Source organism: Doryrhamphus excisus, linkage group LG16 (assembly GCF_037039965.1).
Source record: "Doryrhamphus excisus strain RoL-2023G ecotype Guam linkage group LG16, RoL_Dexc_Guam_v1.1, whole genome shotgun sequence".
NCBI classification, from domain to species: Eukaryota; Metazoa; Chordata; class Actinopteri; order Syngnathiformes; family Syngnathidae; genus Doryrhamphus; species Doryrhamphus excisus.
In genome coordinates this window covers 565,781-575,157 of record NC_136372.1, presented here as the reverse complement: position 1 = coordinate 575,157, position 9,377 = coordinate 565,781, and the positions used below count along the sequence as shown (strand labels likewise).

General features: G+C 51.6%; 2 protein-coding genes across 2 annotated transcripts; both read left to right on the top strand.

The window, feature by feature from the left end:
• The first annotated feature begins 232 nt into the window (after positions 1–232).
• Positions 233–3,156, top strand: LOC131102872 (ectonucleotide pyrophosphatase/phosphodiesterase family member 7-like). The gene is made up of 6 exons (XM_058048512.2): positions 233–470; positions 569–714; positions 877–1,506; positions 2,344–2,581; positions 2,726–2,849; positions 2,995–3,156. Exons 1-6 carry the CDS (start codon positions 233–235, stop codon positions 3,044–3,046), a joined length of 1,428 nt encoding a protein of 475 aa, XP_057904495.2. The 3' UTR covers positions 3,047–3,156.
• Positions 3,157–4,208: 1,052 nt separating this feature from the next.
• On the top strand, positions 4,209–7,942 carry cbx2 (chromobox homolog 2 (Drosophila Pc class)). The gene is made up of 5 exons (XM_058048511.2): positions 4,209–4,337; positions 4,434–4,477; positions 5,050–5,115; positions 5,213–5,282; positions 5,363–7,942. Exons 1-5 carry the CDS (start codon positions 4,266–4,268, stop codon positions 6,533–6,535), a joined length of 1,425 nt encoding a protein of 474 aa, XP_057904494.2. The 5' UTR covers positions 4,209–4,265; the 3' UTR covers positions 6,536–7,942.
• The last annotated feature ends 1,435 nt before the right edge of the window (positions 7,943–9,377 follow it).

Genomic DNA, 9,377 nt, shown 5'->3' with positions numbered 1-9,377 from the left:
CACGCAGCGTGTCCGCAGAGATTAACGGGATTTACTGTCAAAAAGGCAGGCGAGGGAGGAGCTGCCGGCCATAAACATCGCAGAAGTTGAGATAAAGCGAGCGGCCGGATAAGATAAGCTGGAGAAACTTTGCTCGCTCGACTCCAGAAACCTGCGGCGAGCTGCTAAAAGGGAGCTTCCTGCGTCTGGCGACACAGTCAGTCGCACGAGACACGGGTGTGAAGGCCTCGCCATGCTGTGGACCGGCGGTCTCTGCCTCCTCTGGGGGGCCTGGAGCACACTGGGGGCCCCCGTGAGCGAGCCGAGGCAGAAGGTGCTGCTGGTGTCCTTTGACGGTTTCCGATGGGATTACGACCGCGACGTGGACACGCCCAACTTGGACAGAATGGCCGCGGACGGAGTCAAGGCCCGCTACGTCACGCCCCCCTACCTGACCATCACCAGCCCGACACACTTCACCCTCCTGACAGGTACGGGTCTGCCCTTGCTACTCAGATTCATCTACTTCCATCTCCAAAGTCGGAGGAACTTGGCAGAACTTCTGAGACGAGTGTGTTCTCCTCGACAGGCCGCTACATCGAGAACCACGGTGTGATCCACAACATGTGGTTCAACACCACCAGCACGGAGAAGAAGCCCTACTATCAGACTCAGTTTGTCAACGACTGGTGGGACAACGGCACCCTGCCCATCTGGATCACAGCTCAGAACCAGGTCCGTGTCATTCAGCGAGACGGAGCGTTTTAGCTAGCAAATTGTTTGGCAGGACGCGACGTCACCCCGCTGACAGATGCTGGAAGTTCAGCTGCGCTTCAGGTGGACGCCATCCAGCCTTTGGCTGCCTTTGCACGTGACCTTGTTTGTGTTCTCCATCAGGGCCTGAAGGCCGGTTCTCTTCACTTCCCTGGCACCGCCTCCAGCTACCGGGGACAGGTAGCCACGATGCGCGAGGTGGAGCCGCTGCTCTACAACTACAAGAACGAGACGGCTTGGCGAGGGAACGCAGACAAAGTGATGGGCTGGTTCCGAGACCAGGATCTGGACTTTGTGTCCCTCTACTTTGGCGAGCCGGACGGCACGGGCCACAGATACGGGCCCGACTCGCCGCAGCGACGCGACATGGTCCGGCAAGTGGACCGGACCGTGGGATACATCCGGCGCTCGGCTGAGGAACACGGCTTGGGCGAGCGCCTGAACATCATCATCACGTCCGATCACGGCATGACCACGGTCTACCGCAACGGCTTGGTGGAGGAGATCACGCTCTCCAAGATTCCGGGCTTCTCCTTCAGAGATGTGTCCTTCCACCTGGTGGATTTCGGGCCCTCCGGGATGCTGCTCCCGAAGCCAGGCAAGCTGGAGAAGGTTTACAGGGCACTGAAGGGGGCCCACCCTCACCTCCATGTCTACAAGAAGGAGGAGATGCCAGAACGCCTCCACTTTGCCAAGAACGATCGCATCCTGCCCATCATTTTGTTGGCGGACGCCGGCTATGTGATCAACGGGGTGCGTCCTTTCACACTGCTTCACTCTCACCGCTGCCGTTCTTCCGTTACTCTGTTTGCTAAGTCTGAGCCGCGTTAGTACCACCCGACACAAGTACCGGGACCCAGCCCCCCACCCCCGTCAAAAACCAGGAACCAGAGAAAACGTTCACATTAACGGAGGAATGCTTGCAGTAACTGATTAACCAACACGGGTCCACCCTGGGATACGCGGGCAGGTCACAGGCACCACTTTACCACCATGCAGATTACTTCTAGGCTTGAGCTGCCAGTGAAACATCCTTGGAGAAATGCTGCTTTTTATCTGGGCTGCTATCGGCAACAAAGAAATTCTCTTCAAGCAGAAACAATCAGCTAAATTCTAATCTCAGCGCGTTACAATTTTAATCAAGTGCCTTTGCGAGTCCCCGTGATAATCCAAAGCGCCCCGGTGACACGTGCGCCCTCCGATGCTTCCTCAAGCTGCTCGTGCCTCAAAATTCGAAATTAGCATTTCCATTTGGCTCCAGTGGCGGCCTCGGTGGCGAGGCGACGATGCGGCTGCACGTGTCGCTCAATATTCATGGTGGCGCGACTTGGAGAAGGATAACAGGCCTGATCCATGTGGACTTATGTAAAGAGTGCCAGGTTACGGGCCACTGATGACCATCACGATGACGTCATGGAGAAGATAAACAAGATATGAACGGCGTGTCTCTTAAAGATAGCTCCAACATCTAATTCAGTCCATGTCCTCATGGTGGCTCTCTGTCGTCAAGGCTGAAGACGCTGTTGCCTAGACGACAGCTCCCTCTGCTGTCCACAGGAAGTACTAGCTCTCTCTTTGGGTTCCTTGCAGTACTTCGCAGTCCAGTTCAACAAGGGGGAGCACGGCTTTGACAACCAGGAGATGGACATGAAGGCCTTCTTCAGGGCGGTGGGACCGGCTTTCCACAAGAACCTGCTGGTGGGGCCTTTTGAAACGGTCCACATCTACCCGCTGATGTGTCACATCCTCGGCATCCAGCCCGAGGTCAACGACGGCCACCTGGACGCCACCAAGCACATGCTGGTGACCAGCGCCAGGGCGCCGGACGGTGAGCTTCCAGCATGCTAATGGTCCTCTCGGGACACCGTGCCTTTAGGCGGAGAGCGTGGGGCGGGGACGGCCTAGGGGGTGCGCCCTATGAAAAAACACTGAAAAATTCAGGCTGACTAGAACCTCTTATCTCTGTCTCTAGAAGGAGAGGGTGGAAGTTTCATACGGAACGCTGTCATCGGATTGGCTGCAACGGCCGGACTTCTTCTCATCGCCTTTGTTGTGATAACAACACGCCAAGTCGTCAGCAGCAGACGACGTAGAAGGTAGCCACACGACGAGTCTAGGAATGACATATTTGACTTTCATTCAACAACTACCTGCTGGCTACGTTTTATTTTGGCATGGACCTCCTGCACAACAATGCCAACATGTATTCACGCCCCACTCCACTTCCTGTTTGTGTTTCAGATCCGCTGCTTTCACACACCCTCCGAAAAACACCAAACAAACTTCACTTTAAACCACGACAAGACAGACTTGGGCCTTTCCTCCAGGCTTTGATGTGCATGTAAACGTGCTTTGTTTCAGGAAATAATGAGTTCATAAAATGCATGTAAATATTGTACCAAATAAAAACATGACGCTGTTGGAAAGGTGTTGATTGTCTTCACAGTGAATGCCGATAGCATGTGGAACATTCAAGCGCTTCATTGGCTACGGACCCGACTTTGCAAATATGTTATTAGAGACCTCTAGACAAAATAACAACCCTATAGTCATCTTTACACTACTATTATTCACGGTTTACAACACAGTGCACAACTAATACTCTGCAAGGATTCGAGACAACCACTATAGCTAGTAAAGCTAGCAAGCTACTGAGCTAAAAAGCTAGCAAATTAACCGGTGAGCCTCAAATGTATTTCTTGTATACTTAACAAACCAAATGTTTACCACAAAATGGGAGGAGACCTTTAACTGTTGTGTCCAAGGTAATGTCATGTAAGCTAATGTCTAAATGTTTTGTGTCATTACCGCCACCTAGTGACCAGAATACTACATATCACTTGAATAATAATACACCATAGTGTACCACCAAACAGCCATCATTTATTCATGAATAACTTCCTGAAGCTAAAGATGCAGCGAGGGAGCGATGATGCGAGGGACAAGTGTCCAGATAAATGTCCAGCTTTCTAAGAAAGCCCACACTTTTGACATCATGTGTTCATGCTTCATCCATTATGTTTTTATATCAAACCGTGGGATGTTACGCTTTGTTTGGTGGTCCTTGAATGCACCATAGTTTGTTTGCCACTTAGCAGAGCTTGGACCCCCGTCCCTTATTCATGAATGTATCAACATCATGGAGATATCATTTTTTTATACAACTAAAAAAAAGCCCGCCTCTCGCGACATCTGCTCGTCAAGCTCACGAATAAACACAAAAACACATCCGGTTAGGCTTTTCAAAGTAAGCGTTGGAGGAGGGACACCTGCAGTAGTACACTACATCTCTGACGACGCCGGGTAGAGATGAACGCGACTTCATATCGAATGTGATTTGATTGTACACCCGAAGAATGACGCCATGACGACGAACGACCGTGCAAAGGAAGTGGTGTGAAACTAGGGCAGGCGTTTCATTGCGAAGGCGGCAGAGGTGCTTCCGGTGTCGCGGCGGTGCAGCTTGCGAGCCGCCGGAGGCTCAGCCTGCTGTTATTGTTGTCCCAGCAGCCATGGAGGAGCTGAGCGCGGTGGGAGAGCAGGTTTTTGACGCCGAATGCATCCTCAACAAGCGACTGAGGAAGGTTGGACACCGACGACGACCGACCCCGTCCGAGCTGATGGTGGTTTTTGCTGAGCCGGGCTCGGAGCTAACCTTTGTTTTCTTGGTGTTTTGTCAGGGAAAGTTGGAGTTTCTGGTCAAGTGGAGGGGATGGTCGTCCAAGTAAGAAACAATGAAAACAACAACAGCTGCAGCCTCCTGCTCCTTGCATGCTCCCCCAGTCTGCTGTTCAGTTGGGATGTTCATTTTTAGATGGTTTGGTCCCTTTGTTCGTGACTTGTGACTTGTTCTAATCACCAAGTTGGTCCCAAGTTTGATTTAAACACACGCACTGACGACCTATTGGGATTTGTTTAAAAAGAGCTTTGTTTGCACACAAGGAGGCTGTCTGACCTTCCTGAACGGCTGGAGACTTATTTTCATAAACTTCTAATGTTTCCAAGGGCGGCTTTGCTCATGTTTATTGGATTTTCTTTCCATTTTGGGTCACCTTTGTTGTAACGCTCCTTGGGTGCACACTGTTGCCTGCCTGCCTTCTGTTAGCCCCCTGTCCTTTGTGTGTGTGTGTGTGTGTGTGTGTGTGGTGGGGGGGCTAGAAGGGTGGGGGTTGACGCCGCTGCTCAGAATGTGCTCTTCAACAGACCTGTTACACATGGAGGACAGCCTTGGTAGATGTTTATGTTTATGATGACCTCAGGTTCCTTCTTTCTGCTGAAATAGTTTGTGTCTTTCAGACATAACAGCTGGGAGCCCCAGGAAAACATCCTGGATCCCAGGCTGCTGGCGGCCTTCAACAAGAAGTGAGTTTCTTTCAGCTTCTCCATGTCCGAGGAAAACGGTTGGAAAAGGAAACACGGTTTGGACCAAGTCTGTCCTCACATTGTTGTGTCCCACCAGAGAGCAGGAGAAGGAGCTGCTGATGCGCAAGCGAGGGAAACGCCCCAGAGGACGACCACGGAAAAGACCGGTAGGTTCAGCATGAAGGACCTTTAGCCCCCCCATTCCGGTGCTATGGAAACACTGATGTCCATCCTCGTCTTTCCTCAGGACAACGTTCCTGAAGCTGCCAAGTCCAACAGCTCCTCTTCAGGCTCATCTTCCTCATCCTCAGATTCCTCTTCTTCCGGTTCCTCGTCCTCTTCTTCCTCCTCGTCAGAAGACGAGGATGACGACGATGCAGATGAGGACAGCCACATGAAGCGAGCGAACGTACGAGACCTCCATCCCGTCCCCCAGAAGAAGGCGCAGATTGTGGTGGCCAAACAGGAGCCCCCCAAGAAACGAGGTCGTAAACCTCTCTCTCCGGAAGTGAAGGAATTCCGGAAGGGAAAAGGCCCTCCAAAGACGTCCCAAGATTGTGATCTTCCAGGATCTATCAAGAAGCCGGTTCACCTGGCCAGCTTCACCTTCATGGGCTTCAACAGGGGAGCGGATTCCAGAAACTCTTTGAGCTCCGTGGCTTCCAGCAGATCCGTCCCACCTTCCCCCGGCCCTCTGAACAAATGCATCCCCGGCAGGAATGTCGCTGAGGGGAAACTGTCCGTGTCCAGTCTGGACTCGTGCAAATCAAGAGGAGTAGCGGCTTTGAACCTGAACACATCCAGACATCCCGTCCCAGGATCCCCTCAGCACACCCTGAACCCCAGCAGTGGGCCGAAGGCTCACGTGCTGCAAAGACTAGCCAACGCTAAAGCCATGGCCTCCCAGCAGTCCAAGAACACGACAAACAGTCCAAGTCTGCATCCGCTCAACCTCCACAACAAAGTCATGCACGCCAGCGAGCCACCGGGAAATGGTTCCGGACCCGGTGCAAGTCCTGCACGCAAAACCGCTCTACAAAACCAAGAGTACAAGGCCCCTCAGAGTCCAGCTACCCCAGGGGGCCCCCGGAAGAACCAGTCCACTCTTGAAAAGGAGGCGCAGACCTCCAGAAGTAAAGCGGAGAAAGGTGGCGCCCATAAGTCTGACGCTTCCAAAGACGGCAAGAAAGCCAAGACCAGCGAGATGAGCACCGGGGAGGACGAGAGCGGCTCAGACTCCGACCAGGACTCGTCAGACGGCGGTCAGGACGGCTTGAGGGTGGTCCAGAACCAAGACTGGAAGCCTACCCGCAGTCTGATAGAACACGTGTTTGTGACGGATGTCACGGCCAACCTGGTCACCGTCACCGTGAAGGAGTCTCCGACCAGCGTGGGCTTCTTCAGCATCCGCCCCTACTGACGGGACCAGACCGCCACGCGTCATTTATTGACCACAAAAGGGTCTCGTGCTCCTGGACTGGTCCTTCCAGGACAGAGGGTGTTCTTTTCCTGGGGTCAATCTCAGGCTGCATTTGAGACGACTGGGAATTTGCAAACCTTCCACTTGGAAATGTGGAAAAGAGAAAAAGTTAGGATTTGATTTTGGACTGCTAGCGGTCCAGACATACCTGGACCATCCCTCATAGTCCATATGAATAAATATGAACGGGGTGCTAGGATTGTTCAAGTCGCATTCCGATGCCTTTTTTTTTTTTTTATTGCTGGACATTTGCGGCTTCCCAGTTTCTGGAACGCTGCCATGCTGGGTATTCAGGAAATATCCTAGCAGCTAAAAGCAGACGTAATAAGAGACTACCAATTGAGTTGATCAATCAATCAATAGTTGTTGTAAATCACCTTGCTGCCAAGTAGAAGTCTAGTATTATTGGATATTAGCTACCTCTGGTTTCTACCAGGTCTGCTCCTGGTCTCCAGGAGCCTGGTCTTACTGCTGATTCCCAAAACCGCCCTGTTTGATCAGAATTCAGGGTGTCCCTCAAGTCCTGGTGTTGACAGGGCAGATGAGCACCTGACAGGGTCGTGTTGGGGAGGTCCCGTGGGAGGGACGGGGTGTGGACCGTGAGACAATAAGCACCAGATGTCTCGGGACACTTTTGTTGTTTGGCCTCAGCTGCTGACGTCTCTTTGGGATGGGCCCTGCTCCGCTTTCATCTCACCGTGTCACACAAAAGAAGTCCCACAATGTGCGCCGCTTCCCGCTCTCCTGAGAGGGTCGGCCAACAAAGCGCTTCCTCTGAACTCGGGACTAATCCGGCGACCCGGCGCTGCGCCTTTCTCTCAGACCAACACAAAGACACGCCGCTCCGGGATTATGGAAGCGCTTGGAGATGCCACGGCGAGCCTTCCTCAAACAGGAAGCTGCAGCTGTTTTTAAAGTGTAGCTTCCTGTTTTTGGAGAGGTGGATGGTGCCAGTGAAGAACGTGAGAAGATGCAAGAATAAAAGTTTTATCTGCGTTTACATGAATGAATCCTCTCTGCGGTGGCCTCATTCATTACAAGTGTTTACGCTATGTGGCTAGCACACAGCTAATGACACTTTACCCGGCCGGGTCCGACCCAGACTTGGAGCGGTTGGGGGGGGGGTGCCTTACACTGAAGTGGAGTTCAGGCAGGACTCCCAATAACGTGACAACACATGCTGGTATGATACAATTATCCAAATAATAATGCCAATAATAATCTAATAATAATGCCAAAACCGCAGCACATTCACTCACTTGACATTTCAATCGTTCCACACGACAATCCATACTCCAATTTAAGTTAGGACTTCAGTTATTTGTTGAAATGCTGACCGATTGTCAACGGAGCCACGCGTGTATTTTAAATAAAGTTCATAGCTTTTACCATTTGACTTCTTTTCTTTAATAGTTTAAAAGAGCTTTTTCACATATTTGATGTGTTGTACAGCTTGACTATACTGTACATCGTTTTATTTGATCATTTACTTCAATGGATAATGGCTAAATAAACGAAATGTGGAGTATTCTTCATGCTATGATATGAAATACATGTCTGCCACCAGACACTGATGCAGAAGGTGATGTAGCCACCAGATGGTGCTGTTGGACCGTTAGGCTTTATGTAGCAATGGCATTCATTCAGTCATCTTCCAAGCCGGAATGACTTCCCGTGGCAGCTTCTTCTTGAGGTCATTCATGTGCTCAAACATCTCATGCTGGCCTCATTTCAGCACCGGTTTAACGCTTAGCTGTTAAATATACCCGTGTACGTTCCGGCATCGCTTCGGTTGGTTGATGAATTCCAAACTTTCCAACTATTTCAACTTCTACATGGTCTTCTTGTTATATTATGACTTTATTCCCATATTTAGGTCTCAGCTACTAAAATGGTATTTACCCTTATGTTACAATGTTAGGATTTTTATATGACTCCTCTTGTAAAATGTTGTTGTTTTTGTCAGCTTGACAATGTTACGCTGGGCTGCAAATGGCCCCCCAGGACAATCACAGGGATCCAAACAAAGCTCAGTGAACTCCTGCCTTTACCGTTTGACCCTGGAACAGATGATTTCTCTTTCCGTGACTTCCAAAGGGAAAGTGTTTTTCCACATTCCACAGCGGAGTTGGGGAGGGATTGTGTTGCACCTGAGAGCCGAGGCCGCATTCAAGTGTTTCATTATCAGGGTGCATGCAGATGAAGTGTGACGCTAGCAGGCGCATGGACCGGCTGGGAAGACGGTAACGTCCCGCGCCGGGCTATTAATGTGCGTGTTTGGACTGTGGCGTGCCGCTTGGGTCCGGGCCGCCTGGGACGGACGCTATTCCATTTCAAAGGGAATGTTTGGAAACCCGATCTGACCCTCGCCCCGCATGCCAAATCAGCGGGCCGCGGCAGAGTCAACAAACATCACTCTGCTGTCTGATACCGAGAGGCGGTCCCCGGGCCGTGACGACACGCCGCCCCACCCCACCCGTCTCATCTCACTCACCGTCCATCACCGTGCCGGAGTCGCCACGTCTGACCGGCCCGCCCTCGCCTTCCACGCCGGGTCACCTTCTCCTGCTGTCCAGGTGGGGCCCCGCCTCCATCAATACGCCTTATCGATACATTCCCCACACCTGGAATTGGTAGAACATCGGGTTAGTCTCACTTTCATTTATTTGCTGTCTTTGTCCTTTGCTAGCATGAATGCTAACTGTAGCCTAAGAGCTAAGCTGAGATGGCAACATGAGGCCGCTCTAAACGTTCTCCGTGTGGGGCCGAATCGGGACCCGGT

Coding starts and splice junctions, on each gene's coding strand:
- LOC131102872 (XM_058048512.2), top strand. CDS start 233: ATGCTGTGGACCGGCGGTCTCTGCCTCCTCTGGGGGGCCTGGAGCACA. Junction 715..876: donor GGATCACAGCTCAGAACCAG/GTCCGTGTCATT, acceptor GTTCTCCATCAG/GGCCTGAAGGCCGGTTCTCT. Junction 1,507..2,343: donor CCGGCTATGTGATCAACGGG/GTGCGTCCTTTC, acceptor GGTTCCTTGCAG/TACTTCGCAGTCCAGTTCAA.
- cbx2 (XM_058048511.2), top strand. CDS start 4,266: ATGGAGGAGCTGAGCGCGGTGGGAGAGCAGGTTTTTGACGCCGAATGC. Junction 4,338..4,433: donor TCAACAAGCGACTGAGGAAG/GTTGGACACCGA, acceptor GTGTTTTGTCAG/GGAAAGTTGGAGTTTCTGGT. Junction 5,283..5,362: donor GACGACCACGGAAAAGACCG/GTAGGTTCAGCA, acceptor GTCTTTCCTCAG/GACAACGTTCCTGAAGCTGC.